The sequence below is a fragment of the Cyprinus carpio genome, chromosome A21 (assembly GCF_018340385.1).
Source record: "Cyprinus carpio isolate SPL01 chromosome A21, ASM1834038v1, whole genome shotgun sequence".
Lineage (NCBI taxonomy): Eukaryota > Metazoa > Chordata > Actinopteri > Cypriniformes > Cyprinidae > Cyprinus > Cyprinus carpio.
In genome coordinates this window covers 9,951,984-9,971,280 of record NC_056592.1, presented here as the reverse complement: position 1 = coordinate 9,971,280, position 19,297 = coordinate 9,951,984, and the positions used below count along the sequence as shown (strand labels likewise).

Genomic DNA, 19,297 nt, shown 5'->3' with positions numbered 1-19,297 from the left:
GATGAGGACTGTCTGAAACTCTCTTTTTCCACTAAAACTTTGACGCGCATCGTCTCAGTTTATTACGTGAACATAACAAAAGATTTGATCACAAAACAATTAGGAAAAAAGGCATTACATTAAAATTTTTAAGTTATAACATGTAAATACAAGATAAGCATTCGATCTACGTCAGAGCGTCAGAGCGTTACCAAATCTTTCTGCAGCGTTGAGAGCAGGGCGGCCAGAGCGATTTTTGACGCTCCCGACGCCGGCGGTGTGAACGCACAGTTACACCCCGAGAACGGACACGGCACTAGTGATACAAAACACACAGGTCTGTTAAGAGCAATAGCCTACGTTTAATATAGACTAATTATTATTAGGCTGGACTATTGTACTTTTTTTATGTATTTTTTTTTATGGCTACCATGCATTCGCAAGAATTTTCCACATTCCGTGCTGATCCAGGCCAGTTAGCACAGATACGGTTTCATTTTCCACTGTGGCGTTTATAACGGAGATCTCTGGAATGCACTACAAATGCATCAGTCCTTGCCATGGTAATGCAAGTGTAATATAAACAGCGATGTGGACAATGAACAGATATTTCTGTTTTTGGGACTTCTTTTTTATCTGTTATTTACTTCGTCATGTTAATTGAAAAGAAGTATATGCATGGTTAAAAAATAAAATAAACAGAATGCGACGACGGGTATAATATCAATAAGCGCAAATGTTTCCTCCAGAGACCAAACTGTCTCTCAAGACATTTTTTTTTCCTTTTTATATTGAACGTAGCATAGCTGTTTACTAGGCTGTTTGGAGAAACTGGTAGCCTGGCAACAGAGTGGCGAAGTCAAGCACACGCACTCTAACAGCACGGCTAAGCCATAGACAGTAAAAGAAACAACCACACAGCCAACCCATTGGAACTCAATTGAGACAAGCCGTGAAGCCCATTTTTAGCGATTACACAAACTTCCGTTTCTGACGCAGGCAGACTCAAACTCGATTTTGATGAGCGTCAGCAACCTGTCTGACAGATGTAAATCTTCTAGTAGCTGTGCGTGCAAACTGCCATCGTTAATCTTGCAGAGACGGCGAGCTTGAGCGGGGAGTTCTTTGGCCTAAATGAGCCCCAAGGAGTAAGTATTCTGATTTATTATTTTGTATAGAATTTTACCAAGACAAAATGTAAAAACCCAGTACGCCACTTATCTCTTGACGTCTCCCCGATTGCCTGCGAGCTTCTCCTCCTGTTTGTACGGTAATTTTCTCTACTGTGCGACAGAGAGTCGAGTGGTTATGACGCAATCGTTAGCCTATTTTTTACAAAACTACTGTTTACAGGGGCCATAATGTAACATAGAATGGTAATGGAGCACCTTTATACATTGTCGTGTATCTTTAGAAATAAATAATGGACAAATGGAGTCTTTAAAATAAACCTCAGATGTAAAGTTATCGCTGTCAAAAGTGACGCCAAAATGATGGGAGTCAATGGGATGCTAACGCAAGTGAAGTTCTGCTACAAGATGGCGGCACTGCGGCCGACTTCAACTGGTAGCCGGCAACGAGTGGGCTTCCTTCCCCCCTGCACACGCACTCTAACAGCACACACGCACTCAATTCCGGCCGAGAACAGTTTGTAATCGTGCTGCGCCATACCAGGCTCACGTGAAAATACCACTGTAACCGCACCTGACAATCCTTAGAACTATTTGGCCCAATAGTAAAAAAAAAAATGGCTATATTCAAGCGCAAATGAAGACCGTTTCGCGGGGGATGCCAGGTGCTTGCAAAAAATAAAAATAAACAAAAGATTATTCGAATCTCAAAATTGAAAATCGAATGCCAACCCACCGAACGAATATTCAAATATTCTTGTCTAGCCCTAGAGTAAATGATGACAGAATTTTCATAACTGGATGAACTTTTCATTTAAGACTTGGGCGAGGAGTTTGACTTCATGGTTAGATTTAGGTTCAGCGCTGTTCATTTTGTACAACCTGATTTCTTATGCTTTCTCAATCTCTTACAAATTATTTTGACTTCTCGTGAAACTGGGTTGGAAAATCATGCTTCAAAGTTCATCTGATCTAAAGCATAGAAGACACAGCTTTGCAAAATAAGGATAATCTATGCCATTTCCCTTTTATTCAATTGACCAAATTCCTCTGAAAAACAAGAAGTACAAATCAGGACAACTAAATGCATCAGTGTTCTAGTAAACAGATAAAAGCCCAAATAGCATCAGTGCATAGCAAATTACAAGTGAAATGTTCAAAGCATTCAGGCCACAACGTGCAATTAAATGTTATCCAACAATTCAAGATACAATATTTCCAATGAATCTAAATTAAGGTAACAACTAAATGAAAATAGGAAAACCAGGGAGCCTATTAAATACATTACATGATACTGTTAATTTATTAAAAAGCTTGTTAGAGACAAGCTAGTAAATAAAGAGACTGAGCTATAACATCAGCAGTCTGCAGAACATCAGCTAACATCTAGTCTCTTACATGGGAAAAGAATCCCAAGCAGGAGTGGAGGTTTTCCAAATGTTTCCTCAATGACTTAGCAGACCCTGTGTGACAAAAGACAGCTCTCATCATGTCAACATAGCAAAATTTGTGTACACAAAAGGTCTATTCTTGCAAGTGAATGATAGAAGTCAAACAAAGACACCATCCTACTGAGATACAATAATCCTAGTCTACACCAAGCTGTTTTTAATGTCTTGTAACTTACACATAAGGACTGGAATTTCATGCCACCCCGAGCAAGAGGCTAGAAAAAGATTTTTATGATTCTCTAAAACATGCCACAAATACCAACAAATGTAATAATAGCACTATCTCTCACTCTTTGTTATGCAATATGTTACAGGTAAACCAGGACTGTTCAAATGGGACTACAGTCGAGTCGAGTAATATCACATATATTACAAGAACTTGCCAATCAGTTGCTCTTATAAAAGTATTTATCCTGGCAGTTCTAATCTCCTGCTTTGCTCAAGAATGAAAACCTGGCCTTACATGAATATTCCTGTAGGGTTCTGGACTGACACACAAACCCCAAATTAGAACCAGGAGGATATTTTGTTTCTCTTGTTTTTGATTTACCTCTTTTTCTAGAAAGCACCATGTATGACAAAGAACTGAAACAAGACTTTTGATTGGTGAGTGTATAAGTTACAACTACGCATAACAGAAGAATTGGTTTTATAGTTAAGACATAATTTAAAATGGTAATAAAAGAAGAAGTTATGATAAAGATTCTCATACACATATATACTATATATAAATATACACACACACACACACATCATACACATATATACTATATATAAATATACACACACACACACACACACACATTATATATATATGACAACATTAACAGTTAAAAATAGCGGCATCAATGCAAGCTCCATTTGACCCTATGAATCACCCATAGTTTATGCCAGGGTTGCCAGATCTGCAGTTTTTCTCTACACCAAACATTATTTGTAGCGCGCCTCCCATCCAGTAATCGCAAAGAGCTTTGTGCTTTCTAACTTCTGATAAGAAACAATGTATCAGCTTTCAAATCCTTTACATTATATCATTAAAATTCAAACAATGAATACCATTTTGACACTTAAATGTGACGTGACAGATTGCTGTAGCAACTCCGTTCAATCAGCAGCGTGTAGTCTCTTTCACTTTAATAAGTTACAGCGCAAAATAAACATGAATGAACATCAGAAGATATGTTGAAAGAGACAGTATAGCTTACCAAAATGTATCATGTCTTATGTAATTGCTCAATCAGTGTTTCAACTCTGGAAAGATGCTAATAAAACAGATTCTGGACAATATGTCAATTAATGTGGCATTTACCTAAGCAAAGTTGTCCACAATTCACAGTTCATTAGCTATAAAACAACACTAAAGAGGAGCTTTTTTTACATAATTATATATGTATGTTTTAATAAGACTGTGCAAATGAATTGTAGACATTTAATTTTTTATTTGAGTGTAATTATGATATCTGAAAATAGTTGAATAATATAACAGCTCTGTTGTTTATTTTAACCTTTAATATTATAGTAATGTACCAAATAATAGGTTTCGCTGTGTAGTAGGGCTGGGCAATGATTCAACATAATGAGAATTATCGTGATATAATTTTCCTCAATAAAACGATATGAAGAGTTCGATAAATGTTCACCAGGGGTATAATGTTTGGCGATCGCTAGTCAGCAGGCTTTTCTAATCTACACACATCTTTAATTTTTAAGTGAGCCCGTCCTTTTACCAGGTGTGGATTTTACTGTAGTCGTAACACACCCCTGCTCTACACCATGGTATTGTGACAGAAATATTCTGAGATATTCACACTGAATTTTATTAAAGGAGTAATGGTTTATAATTTTAGTATGTATATTGTGATTAAGCTTTAGCATGTGTGCATTTATACTGAATGTTTTTAGACTACTGTTTTTCATACAAATAGGCTACCTAAAAACCATATAGTTATATATAGGTGCTATGTGTGATTTTAACTGTGTTTATCATGATTTAAATGTATGCTACTATGGGAGACCAATACTTAATTTAAAAGTAAATAAATAAATAAAAACCTGGTCAGAATAAATGTAATCATATAAAACTGAGGTTGCTACCATTTTTTACAGATGGCTAACTCAAGCTACTATCAAATGTGCATTTCTAAGAGACACAAAATGATATTATTACTATTAATATTATCAGGCAACCAAAACCTGTTTTTTGTTTCTGATTTGAAACAATATCACTCATTACAACATGCAGAAACTAAGAAATATTTTTTTCTATTTAGATATTTATTTTGTTAAGGAAAATTAATGGCCTGATATCTACAACTTTCACTTTGGAGCAAAAATCTGGCTTTAAACTTGAAAGAAATAAAGATTTTACATTTGTCGTGATAATTATCGACATCAACTGATAGGAAAAAAATTATCATGATAATTTTTTTGGCCATATTGCCCAGCCCTACTGTGTAGTTTTTCCTTAAGAAAATCAAACTATCGGTATCGGCAGATAACATTCTGAATAATCAGCTATCGGTAACATACGAGTTCATAAACTTTGCTATTGCTGCTGTTGTTGGTAATTGCTGTATTTGTAGATTATTGCTACAGCTGCAAGCAAGTACAGGAACTTGCTACTGACAGTATACGCCAATATGGTGCTGTGAATATTTAAAGGGGTCATATGATATTGCTAAAAAGAACATTATTTTGTGTATTTGGTGTAATGCAATGTGCTTATGAAGTTTAAGGTTCAAAAAAATATTTTTTTTTGAATATTTGTAGGTTTTTTTTGATATTTTATGCCCCGCCTTTCTGAAACTCTTCGATTTTTACAAAGCTCATCGTTCTGGAAAGCGAGCTGTACACTGATTGGCCAGCTATCCAGTGTGTTGTGACTGGCAGAATTCCTCAAGCGTGTGATGTTGATGTTAAGAACATTATTTTGTTTTTTTGGTGTGTTGTGGTGTGATTATGAAGTTTAAGTTTAACCTATTACAAACGAGGCATTTGTAGCATCCAGTGGGGACATAATTACTGATTTTAATGACTTAAACTGTCTTTTTACGTGTTGCGTTGCGTAAACATAAAACCACGTCGGCATTTGTGATCTGAGAAACGACAAACAACAAGCGCTACTTTACACTGCTCAAAACTCGCATTTGAATCATCATTGGCAAATTCTTTAAATATGTAAACGTTATTGCGGTGTGTGAGTATGAAGCCATGTATTTTCCTTGCAAAGTTGGAATTGCCCTGTTTTATAGAAAAAGACACGGCATTGTAGGCTACTCTTCCAGGAAACAGTCCTCGTCCTCTGTAAAATGCTCTGCATACATCTGAATATTTGGGTTCAACTGTTCTGGAACAGTGTTGTAATTAAATAAAACTTAACCACTGGTTTCTAGTTGTGTCCTCTTTTGGAAGGCCAAACAAAGTAGTTTCGCTTTCACAACGAAACACACAGCATCTCCACAACATGTTGGCAGCAACAACGAGAATAAAAGTTAGCCTTCTTTCTTTGCATGAACATTTGGGCGGCGTTATGCAAATCTTCACGTATCGTGAAGTAGATATTTGGGGACGAGTTAGAGCCATTTTAGGTAGGCATGGTTGACTTAACTATTATAAAGAATAACTCTTTGGATTTGAGACATTAGTCTTTGCAACTTTACAGATCTTCTTTATGCACCAAGAGCTTGTAACACTCCATAGAGAAAGGAAAAATTTAAATCGCATCATATGTCCCCTTTAAGACATACTGCTGCTGCACAAATGGCCTTTATAATAACACGTAGCAGATCTACACAGGTGGAACTGGGGAAGGTGGAGGATTTCAGAGGAAAGTGCACTGCAATACTCAAGCGAATGCTAACCAGTCATTTATATGTAAAGCAACAAGCTCATTGGCTGCATATGAAACATGAACAAATAAGCTTGTGACAAGTCGTTTAATGCTAAAAAATATCATCATTTTTAATTAAGGACACATCAGCCTGCATCATCTAGAGTTTCATGACAGAATATATATTTAATTCAGTTAGAGAAGAGACACTAAAATTAAAAACTGAACACGGCTACTCAATGCAGTTTCCCAAACAACAGTCGCAACACAGATCAGCAGTAGGAGTAAGATTTCATTTATCACGTGAGGAGATTGAGTTAAGCTGACTGACAAGAAGAGTAAGGTGAGACAGACAAGATGATGGCAAAAAATTAGTTTTGAAACAAAATGCGAAAGCACCTGTTTGACTGACTTTGGGATTTTTGTGTTGTCTTGTCTTTGATTTTTGAAGTTTTTTTTTTTTAAATATTCTTTGTTATTTGGTTCCACAGTGTTTGCTGATTTTATTTATTTATCATTTTTTATTTTACATTATGATGCATGCCATCCCTCCAAGCTTTCGTTTTGCTAATAAAAGTTCTATAGCCTGTTTCTTATTTATTTGTTTCCAGATTTTTTTCCCCATTTAAACATTGTGTAAGTTATTTGTTATTTTATATTAGGCCTTATTAGCATGGCGTATTCTTATTAGTTCTTTTTGTATTTGTTTTATTTGTTTTTTTAAAGTTCTATGTTTAATGTAAGTGAATTTGTCATTGTACTGTTTTTCTGTTGTCAATTCAAGCAAGTGACATGGAATTGCTGGCAGATGCAGGAAAACAGGCCAAAACCATGATACTACCACCACCATGTTTCACAGATGAGATAGGATTCTTATGATGAAATGCAGTGCATTCTTTTCCCCAAACATACCGCTTCTCATTTAAACCATAAAGTTCTATTTTGGTCTCATCCAGCCATTAAACCTTTCTCCAACAGTCCTCTGGCTTGTCCACATGATCTTTAGCAAACTGCAAATGGGCACCAATGTTCTTTTTGGAGAGCAAATACTTTCTTCTTGCAACTCGGCCATGCACACCATGGTTATTCAGTGTTCTCCTGATGGTGGACTCATTAGCCAATGTTACATACTTTTGCTGCTTACAGATATGTAATATTAGATCATTTACCTGAATAAATAAATGACAAAGTATATATCATCACCTTGGAAGTATAAGGCTCTATCTGCCAAATTTTGTACATTTTGGGACTGACGTATGAAAGAGACTTGTCCTCCATATCCCATATCACTATATGGAATGCAAAAACTTTGAAACTCAATATCTCTAAACTGCTCAGAATGCAGAAAGAACCTTATAATTCCAAGGTGACGATATTTTCATTGTTTGAATGGGTTCTCTTTGTCAACTCTACCTATGAACTCAGTGAGTGGATTTCTTAAAAAATGTCAGTTTTGTTCCTAGGCAACCACATTGTTGTGCAAGCAAACACCCACCAAGTAAAGAAAAACAGTAAAAGACATCTCTGCCACCATACAAGGAGAAAAATCAATATTATGAGCTGTGAATGTGGCTATGGCAGGCTTGCTCTTAACAACATTCCGTGCAAATGTTCAAAATGCCACTGTGACCATGTGCTGGCAGAAAGTATATTAAAACTCAGCTTAGTTCCGCGGTTTGATGATCACATAGAAATTCACGGTAATCTCTATCCGCTGACTCAGCCCAAGTGGCAATGATTTGGCAAGCCAAAACATGCAATTATAAGCAATAACGTTTCGTTCAAGTACATTCCAATACTTCTCCCTGAGACTGATGAAGATTTATTACAAGCTTAGAAATGATTGCTGAATCACATCTAGTGCCAGGAAGCTCCTCTGAAGCTTGTTTTTTCTTTAATTCTTTCTTTGGGAGTGCAGAAATTCTCGGCTTTAAAATGATACTCCCAGTTATGACTCAGTCATCATAAAGCTGCAGACATGTCTGATTCTGAGTCATTCACCTCAAGTCTAGAACATTCACACAAGTCAACTATGAAACTACACCTCAGATTCCAAATGAATGAAAATATGTGAATTATAAACATCATATAATAAGTTGTTAAATTGTCATCTTATTTCACAGAGGGACTTTTTAGACGATTCTCAATTTAAGTGTACAAGACCAACACAAGAATCCCAAACCAGCTGAAAATACATTAACTCATACTTACATCACTCTTCCTAAACTTTGCCTTCAAGCTCTTCATATTAGTCCATTCAGATTCCAACAGATCCCAGGTACACCTGAATAAAATCAAATTTTAGTTAGTCCATACACACACACACACACACACTCCAAAGCTAACTGTCGCTTAATACGGCAGAAACTAAGGATCAGGTCAGCACTGTTATTAATGGCAAATCTAGGAACAAGCTCTTGGAGGCAAAACACAGAGGTAGATCAAGTTACAGTGGCCAGAGTACTGAATCTAATGTGTGGTCACTGTGCAAAGTTTACAATGTCAGAGCATTTTGTGTTTCCTAAACTTTGAGAGTTAACTGTGTCAATTGTGTCAAGAGTCCAGACACTCTGAGAGCTCCATAAATACAGATAAACCGGGGTCACTGATATTCCTGGATCTTCCTGAGGAGTCTCCACGGGAAAGTGAAAAGTTTGGATGGAGTGTTCAGAGAGACTCCAACAAGATAAGAAAAGCAAACAGGACCGACCCTGCGCTTCACTGGGGAACAATGGCAACATACTGTGTCCAAATATAACTGACAGGAATGATGATTGTAAACAACATTGGCATGTAGATGTAACACTGAAGCGAAATTACAGCTTTTTTATTCGATAGCGTGAAGTCTGAAAAGTTCGCTTCTAAATTTCAGGGGAGTACCGATGGAAAAAGCCTGAAACTGGAAGGAAAGATACACGGGAAAAGAGTGTTTAGATTTCTGCACTTACCCACTTTGCAAAAGTTAAGCCGCACACACAGACCTCAGGGGTTTGTTGCTAACACACTTTTCCGAGTGGTGTTAAATTATTAATTTACCATTTAGTGCAATTTGGACTCGCGGATATTAGAAGAAAAACGGAAGAAAATGTGAGCGGTGGGCTAATGGGGAGAAACCAGAAGCAAAGTTATTCACCGACAACAATCCATTCAAGCGGCGCTCGCGCTGCTTCTGATCGTTCCCCGGGCAGACCGAGTGACGTCACCATCCATGTGTCCTCGTGACCGAGCTTGACTGACACACTCACACTAGGCTACACGAGCCACGTTATTCCCCTTACAAAATTTTACTATGGTAAGCAATACTGTTTACCAAATGTCCGTGTGAGTCTTTAATAAAAGGATGATTTTAAAGGAAAATATTTCTCGGTCAGACTTTTTGAACATTCTTTTTTTTATTTTCTTTTTTTAAATTGTTATTAAAAAAAACCCACCAAGTTTTTGTTGACCTATAAAAAAAATTAAACAACAAAAGTTTTTAACATCAAATTATACGAGGGATTTTCCCCTAAGAACCTAGGAAATAAGTTCAATATGTTCTGTTCATGTGGTATTCATGTGTACAATTTGTAAGCGTTTGTAGCCTATGTTTTTTATTCATAACCAACTGATTTATTTGTATTTTTTATAATTTAATTGACGGCCAACTACTTTGTTGAGTTATAAAAAAGCTTCACTGAAATACTGAAAAACGTCATCACACGTCAAACGCAGGATGTGATTTAACAGAGAATTCAAATTTAAGTATTGCTACTACATTAGTATTGCTAGTCTATGGCTACTCTGTAAAAGACGATCACGAATTCATTTTAGGCTATATTTTACCGCTGTAACAAACTATTACACCAAACCAGTTATTCTGTCTGAGGAAAGCATTTACTGGTGTCAGTAATCCCTCGAGAGCAGATATCTTTATGATTATGCAAACAAGCAGTATATAGAAGTTGTGAGCGATAGGCTATGCTGGGACCATAAAAGTGCCCTCGGGGTCTGAGCCAAACGTCGGATTCTACAATCCGGTGCAGCAGTGCTGGGAAAGGGCGCCGCGAGGTGGACAAGTCCAGCGATTTTAAACCCGTACTTGCTACAAATGCACCATATACTCAGTCAGAACACGTTTATACAATCTCATTGCTTGATAATATAGTACAGCACATATGGCATCAAATAGAACTGTGTGGCCCATCGACTCACATTGTGGAAGAAAAATAGCTGCTGGTAGAATGAGTTTTTGCTGTTTCTTTTCAAATAAACCACTAGGGACAAGGCTTGTATTAGAATCACTGCTGTAACATCAAGCACATTCATGCTTCATTATGTAATTTTGGATTTCACCGTACAATAAAATGCAATGACAGTAGGACTAATAGACTGACAAGCAGCCCGCCCTTATAATTTCCTCAGAGCTGCAACACATCTGTGGTCATGCAGCGCCAAAGCAAAGAATAACACCACAACTGCCTTTTCGGTTAGTGTGGTCGGTATGTGCCTTGGTGGTCCATTGCCACAAGCAACAGAGTAATCAACACAACAATAAGTTCAAACCACAGGTTATTTAGGTTACCTATCAAAAACATTGTAATGAGGAGAATATGAAAAGAGTCTACAAAAGCAACACAGCCTCAGGCTACATAGAAACTTGCAAAATAATTTCAGATTCTTTTTCTTTTTTTCATGTCAGATCCCTCAGCTCCACCTACCCACTCAAAATTACTGTAATTCTAACTAAAGCCACCTGCAACAGCTCATCACTCACCCTACATAAGCAGCACTCTTCACTCCATCATTGTCTGGTCTTGGTGTTACCACATGTGTGCAACCTGACTACCTACCTGATACTTACCTGTAGACAATCCTTCTTCTGTCTTCTTCAGTCCTCTTTACCCACAATGCCCAGCATGATGTTATTCATCTACCTGCAAAGATATAGACTGTTACTCTTTTAGCTAAGTTTGAATTCTCTCTAATACTCACCCCATATCCTTGCTTGTCTCTGCTCTGTTCCTGCAATAAAGACGTGTGTGCACAAGTTACTGTGCCTGTTATCCTCTTCTGTATGCTGACAACAGTGAGGTCAGTAAGATTTTTTTAGGATGCATTAAGTTGATCAAAAGTGACAAAAGAGACATGTATAATCTTACAAAAGATTTCAGTTTTAAATAAATGCTTTATATTCATTAAAAAAAAATCTGAAAAAAATATGTATTATGATTTCAGCAAAAATATTATATAACTGTTCAACATTGATAATAAGAAATAAGTATATCACAAGTGTATTATAATTCTATTATAATATTAGTATATTACAATTATTTCTTAAGGATCATGTAACACCGAAGACTTAAGTAATGGGTGCTGATAATTACGTTTTTGAATTAAATTGAAAATATATAAAAAATATATATATATATTTTTACTGAAATGATATATTTCACAATATTGCTTTTTTTACTGTATTTTTGATCAATCAAATAAATGCAGCACTGGTAAGCAAAAGAGACTTCCTTCAAAATAAATAAATAAATCTTACCAACCTCAAACCTTTAAACTTTTGAACATATACAAAACAATCTGAAACACAAAAAATAATATGGGAAAAAAATGCATAAATATATAACATACAAAATGGTCAAACCACTGTTTTGGGCAAACAAATAAATTAATGCATTTTATAATTTTATAACATGACAACTCACCCCCACAAATTAAAATATAGCAGGTTTTAAGAGCATACTTATTAAAACAACCATGCAGCACTTCTTGCTTATTTTGCTCAATTGTAACCTACAACCAAGGATGACAACATTTCTACAGTCTCGCCCAGAATGATACCAAATGTCCAGAATAATTAAAGCCTTTACCAAAGCCATGTGTTTCTGCATATTCATTAAAACAAGAATCTGCAGAGCATTGTTTATTCTGCTTCCCCCACACTCATTCTCATGGCCAATACACTGGTTTATCCCCTCAAACAGTGACTAAATAAAGGTTTGGAATGAAGGGAGGCTTAGAGTTGACATGGCCCCTCGCCTCACTTCAATAACTGAAGGTGCAGGAAGATTCCACTGAGCTGCCAATGAACCTAAACAGCTATATGTCACAAAACAAGTACGATGAAGCTCAGCTATTCATCATCAACATTTCCCAGACTTGAAATAAACAGAGATTCAATGAGTTCTTGATTTTCATCGATGTAGACAATCCGTCTCCTGGTCGCGCAGTTAGTGGTGGTAAATATTTCAGCAATGCTGAATATTCATCTTCGGAAAACAGCTTTTCCCCCATCATGAATAATATATTGCACACATGAATGCAAACCAGCATTATAATAAGCATGTCAAAAATATCCAAGAACTAGACATGTATCACTCCTACATGATAACAGTTTAGCAGTAAAAAAAAATAAAAATAAAAAAATTAATAAAAAATGTAAAGAAATATAGGTGTCAGGCAAGGATCACCTCAAATAAATAAACACCTTATCTCTCAGAGGAAACCTTCTCTAAAATGAGTTAAAGTACACGCTCGATAACTGAAGTTTTCTGTCCAGGAGGGGATAGTACTGTTCTGTTATTACTACCAATCAATTTCACTCAAGTCTTCTGGCATTCTCTCTCTAGTCTAGTCCTTCTGAGAAGAGCAGATTTGGAGAGGGTCTTGCATCATATTCTTTCGACAGAAGACCTTTGAATGTTATCCACTTTGAGCTGGCAGAGAGCGTATTCAGCAAAAGAACAGAAAAATATTCTGATTATATTGACCCGTAACTTGTGTCTCCACTTACACTGATTAAAGTCCCTACAGCATTGCATCCAAAGCAAAAAGATTTTAGCTATTCCCAAGATTCAAGGATTTAAATGCATATTAACAAGGATACTGTAGCATTATACTTTATTTTTTAATGGTATACACTGTTTAAAAAAAACGCAGCTGTGGTTGCCAGAATTTTACAGTATAAATAAAGTAAAAACTCTGCAGGTTTTGTGAAAAATTTAACTTACATTTACAGTAAAAACATATCATATTAGCTATATACCAGCCTATCTGTTTTGTACGCTTAATACACTTACAACCACCATAAACGCAGCCATGATGACGTTCCACAAGCTGAAGAAATATACAGAAGGTGCACATGGTCATACACAAATACATAACACCACCATAACACACACAGGTGCTAAAATAATGCAATAAACATTCATTGAACATATGATGTAACATAAAACTCCAATGTACCTAACTGATAAGAAACTAAGTTATTTAAATGTTAAAAGCAGAATGTCAATTTACGTTTTTTTTTTTTTCATTTCAAGATGACTTGATATTTTTCATTTTCCAAAACATATTTTATATTACATGAAATATATAAATAGATTCATGTTATAATTTGCAAGAATTTTATCTCATTCACTGAATTCAATTTACATCATGTTTACCACCATGCATTAACTACACTCTGAAGCTGAATGTAGACTTCAGATGTAAATTTCATTTTTAGAAGAAAAATCTTTAATCTCTGTTATACAAGTTTTCAGATGCACTTTCAAGCCCTGTATATTCTGTCCTCTGTTTAATGTCCTCACCAGGAGGCCTTTGCTTGTTTTTGACACTTTGAATTATTTTGAGGAAGTGTCTGATTTTGTTTGCATACAAAGAATATTATAAAAGCCAGTGGGAGTTTACTTGATGCGCTTTGGTGTTAATGTGTCTAATGTAACAGAAGACAAACAGAAAACATGACTATTTAACCAATTCACAGTCATTAGCTACTGAAGTTTTAAAAATGTCACCTATCAAATTGAGAATAAAATAATTGTTTGGTTACAGCAATCTGAACTACAAACAAAAGTCTATATACTGGAAATGTTTAGCTTCTTAAAGGGTTATGCTGTTGAATTGCTTTTTCAGTATATGCTATTGATCCAGCAGATATGTCTTTCAGAGTAAAAAGTGTACACAGTTGAATTCTTGGGATTACCACATCCTTTCCGACCTTGATACCACTCTGACTATGTTTTTCTTACATTCCAGAGGTCCACCGGAATCTCTGTGAAAAAAGAACACAAGGGTCTACTTCCTTTAGATAGGTAAATAGATGATTTCAAAGAACCTGCAACCAGCCATAAATCAAAGACTACAGTATGACATACCCAACAGGTGCCTCTCTTTTCTTGCATGTTTCCTGCGCACAGCATGTCTTTGGTAATCCCAAGAACTTTGTTGTAGTAGCGGTTCCACAGGTCCCTGTCCACCACTGTCACTTCTAACATTTGCAGTTTATCAGAAGGTTCCAATACCTTATAATCAGTGTTTTCCCAACCTGTCACAACACATTTTGTTCCAGGTGGAACATCTTTTTCCTTTTTAGGGATTTTTGCTTTCACCTTTTTCTTTAGCTGCAGAAGAAAAGGCAAAAGACAAAAGCATACTGTGAAAAAAATCACAAGCTCACCATGTCTAAACAACATTAAATAACCAAATTTAATTCGTCCTTACCTTAATGAGCATGATGTCCTTGCATTGAATGTGTCAGGCAACTCATATTTGAGGAAGCCAACATGCTAAGAGCCGTTACTCAGAGGCAGCAATCATATGAGAACTGTTTCAGATAATGAAGATAATGAAAGTAAATTTGACCCATACCTTAATTTACATTGACAGAAAGGCACCTACAATAGTCTATGGGACAATCAATGGACAGCAACTGTTATCCCTAAAGGTTTCCAAGGGATTGTATTTTACAAACTATGGGACAAGCTTTTGTTTTCTGCAGTAATTGACACTATTGATGCTGTAGATTGAACACACCATTCAGAGTAAACAGAGGACACTGCAGTATTATTAGATTCTTTCTAAAAATGGTTTCCTCTATTAAAATGAGGCTAAGAAGGGGTCTTTGAGACATGAGTTCAAGACATGTGTCTCGAAAGGAGAAGTCTCATCAGGGGACATGTACCCCTCACCGAAAGATTGATGTGAACCTGAAGTAACTAAGAGTTTTTCACACATTCAGAAGTAAAGCAGAATGTGCAGTCTCCTGCTGCACCAACCTTACAAACATGTGAATCACAGCTGGATATTCAAATGAAGACTGAGTTTTTATTTAGCTTCATGTCAAGACAGAAGAAAAAAGATCAATAGAGGGAAAAATGAAACCGTTTTTATAAAAATGAGTTACTATATAGATAAATAAAGAGCTTGAAAAATTTATGTTGTAAAGAATTTCAATGGGACTGGTTAATAATGTTCACATTATCATATGAAACAATAATAATTTAGATTATAAATAATTTATATTTAGATATAAAACAGCAAACTAAGTACATATTTCCATCTATTGAAAATGTTGCATTCTTGGGAACAAACACAGAGTGGCACATTCTTCCAGATGATGCTGCCCAGATGTGTGATCAGATTTGTTAACACCTTTTGAACATCTGCTAATGATCACCACAAAGAGCTAAATATGCATTAAACCATGCATATCACCATGACAAACAAAAATAATTTGAGGTTTCCATTTTTGCCTTTTTTTTCTTCATGTATTGTAATTGGTGGCAGTGTGAAGATATCTTGAAGCAGAACTCAAAACTTTCACATTAGTTTGAAAACAGCTTATATTGAAGCCAATCTGCCAAAACAACAGGTTATGGAATGTCCCACTTTGTGACATAGTGTGGCTAAACACCACCAAAGACACTGAAAGGCAAGCCTGTAACCTTAGTCAAAAAAGCACTTTTTTGCGACGTGGGATACAGCTTACAGCACTTCTCATTTATTTCTATGGTATCCATAAACAGAGATTGAGTGTAGCACAACTCTGACTGAAATTCAGTGACATCAAGGATATAATATGATGAAAATCTCTGACACCGCCTTCGCAGAGGAAGATCAACTTCTACATCACTGCCTGTTTAGCTCCGCCCACTGATTCGCATATGTAGTGTAAATAATGAGAGAGGCAAAGGCAGGTCCACGCAGATACCAAACGTTAAAGATGGCTCCGAAAAGATTTATGTTTTTTGATGTGAAAATCTAGATCAGTGCTTCCCAAACTTGTCCTGAAGGACCCCCTGCCCTGAATATTTTGTTTGTCTCCCTAATCAGACACACCCAATTTAGTTCTTGCAGTCTCTACTGATGAGCTGATGAGTGGAATCAGGTGTGTTAGATAAAGGAGACATACAAAAGTTGCAGGGCAGGGGGGCCTCCAGGATAGGTTTGGGAAGCACTGATCTAGATAACATTATAAGTGGACCTAAGAGGACGGTCCAAAATAATAAAAAAAGACAGCTCCTTTAAGAGAGGAAAAAATATATAAGGTAAGGTGGCAAATACAGTAGGTAGGCTAATAAGAGTAGAAGGAAAGGCGGGTTGCAGTGTCTGTTTGCTCATGTGCATGAATCAGAGTGTAACAGAGATCTCGAGGCAGGTGAAAAGCATTTGGTTAATGGTTAATGTTCACCTATAGAGTGCGTCGATGTAAACAACAGCATGGACTGCATGGCTAATGTACTACTGAAGATGTTGTTCTACTAATTTATGAAGTCTAAACCACGGAAAAAAAACATGTTTGGTTAATGGATATGGCCACCGGAGCTGATCATGTCCACTTTAGTCAATGATTGTGTTCACACGCATCTATCGGATTGGCAGCTGCCTTTAGCGGTGACTTTACCAGTTACCGCCACTGTTAAAAGCATTCGGGACAATCGACTGTGAGTGACGTCACTTCCCAACACAAACATATAGTATACCCCATAGTATGGTCCCTACCCGATTGACAGGTTTCAATGTAAGGCATCGGAAACTCAAATGCTAAATGAATTGGGTTTCCATTTGAGTTTTGGCAGGATACATACGCAACGCAGTAAGAGTGAAAAAGCAGACATGCCAATTAATATTGCTATTTAAATATGTCAGGATCATAACTCGTAAGAAATGGGAAATACAGTTGCAAATTAACTTTGTTTTTCCATTTAAAATTTGGCAGTCACTGTGCGTTCATGAATGAGAAAACACAAACTGTAATGCAAGATTTGTTATTATGTCACATCCACATACAATTTGCAATTCCTTTTGAAAATAGTTTGGAATATCCTTCCATAGCAGTTATTGCCTCCATTATAAAGGCATCATCAGATGGGATGGATTCAAATGCTTTGGACATTAAAATGTCTGGACAAAAATATTTTTTTCTGGTATTTCTATCTAAAAATAAATGTGACTAAACATGTCTAGAACATTTAGTGAAATGTAGCGATTTTTTTTTTTTTTCTAATACAGATTTAATAAAACAGAACACAGGAAAAGAATAAGAGTAAATTAATTGTTTTGTGTTCAATCAATGAAAGACAGAAGTGCTAAAAAGACAGGCAGCCACAATGACATTCAGAAAAAATCAACTTCCACAACACCTCTATACATTTTCCACAGTTCTTTTTAGCATGTAATTACTTTTAAAGTTCTGTCTAACCTGTCATAGTCGGCAACTGGATTAGGTAACACAAATTAAATGACACATGTATGAGTATCACAGACATTCTGAGTTTAAATACATCTGATTTACTAACTTGTTGAACAAATACAGTTAGAGAGCAAGTGGTAATCTGTATCCACCAATTTACATCCAGCAAGGCCCTTGTTTGCTTCAACTAAGAATTGTTTTCCCTGGGGAAATAAAATGACAGCGCGCGTATCAATTGACTAAATGAAAAAGTAGATGCGCACAGTGTGAGCAGCAACCTGTGACAAGTTTGTGACTCATCCATCACTCAGCCTGAAGCAAACAACAAAGCCAATTACTTCTTAAGACATTTCATGAAATCAAACCTAACACGAACTGAAAAGTGCAAGGCTTTCTTTGCACTTTTTGGTGGAATGGGGAACATCCAGATGGCTGAACAACTAACCAAAAAATTATGTGAATATTTAAACACGTGCAAGTACATAAAGTGTCCTGTTACTTGTCACTTCAAAAATTGTATATATATATATATATATATATATATATATATATATATATATATATATTGTGTGTGTGTGTGTGTGTGTGTGTATATATATATATATATATATATATATATATTATATAGTGTATGTGTATATATATATATATTTATGGTTAACTTGTTTCCTGTAAAACATATTGCATTTGATGAATGTTGAGCATAAAGAAAGTTTGTATTAATGCACTAACTTTCTTTTTCATTTAGTTTCCTTCTCACTCCATTTGTGCTTGTCATGTTTAATGAAATATTCAATAATAGTCATTTGTTTTGGTCTTTCTTGCATAGAGTGACATCGGGAAATCTTCTCAAGACTCACATCTGAACTGTCTGACCTAGGTTTGAACTCAACACAACAGAAAAGGCTTGTATTCAGCTTTGAAAACATGAGCTGAGACAGTTTACGAGTGCAGTGCCATTCAGAAAAGGACAGAGGAAATGCTCTGAGGGAAAAAGAATGCTGCGCTCCACCCTCAGCTATTCATGTCCCCTTGTTTGGATACTGTGAGGAGATGTGATGAATTATTCATAAGCACAAAAACAAGCTGTTGTGGAGACTTAATTATTGATTGATCATTGGACTTCAACATTCTATATGCACTTAGATTAATAGAAGTCCTGCCAAGAGTAATGTTAGAGACATAGTAAGGATTTATTTCAAGTTGAAATTGATTTTATAATGTCAGAATTAAATTTGTCAGAACATTATTTATGATTTTGGGTTGATAGGGGAATGTTTCAGATGACCATGTCTGAGACCAGAAGGACTAAATGTTTCAGCTGACCTTGTCTGACAGCAGAAGGACTAGGCCTAAACCTACAAACCTCTAGTACAAGGCTATTTCATAGTAAAACATAACTGCAAACTGGTAATAAATACAGTACCTGCTTGAGAAATATGAA

The 19,297-nt window shown here is 36.0% G+C and overlaps 1 protein-coding gene and 1 pseudogene across 4 annotated transcripts in view; both read right to left on the bottom strand.

Moving 5' to 3' along the window:
* LOC109086166 (ankycorbin-like) overlaps positions 1 to 9,664 on the bottom strand; it is a 51,062-nt gene extending 41,398 nt beyond the window's left edge. For 2 of the 4 annotated variants that reach the window (XM_042778915.1, XM_042778916.1), the window contains exons 1-2: positions 9,523 to 9,664; positions 8,601 to 8,673 (exon numbers count right to left, since the gene is read on the bottom strand). In XM_042778915.1, coding sequence (XP_042634849.1) covers positions 8,601 to 8,673; positions 9,523 to 9,536 — 87 coding nt within the window. In that variant the 5' untranslated portion in view covers positions 9,537 to 9,664. Of the gene's footprint in view, positions 1 to 8,600; positions 8,674 to 9,337 lie in introns of all 4 variants that reach the window. The other 2 variants (XM_042778917.1, XM_042778919.1) reach the window with 2 other exon arrangements.
* A 4,597-nt stretch (positions 9,665 to 14,261) lies between these two features.
* On the bottom strand, positions 14,262 to 17,869 carry LOC109046313 (annotated as a pseudogene).
* Positions 17,870 to 19,297: the final 1,428 nt, after the last annotated feature.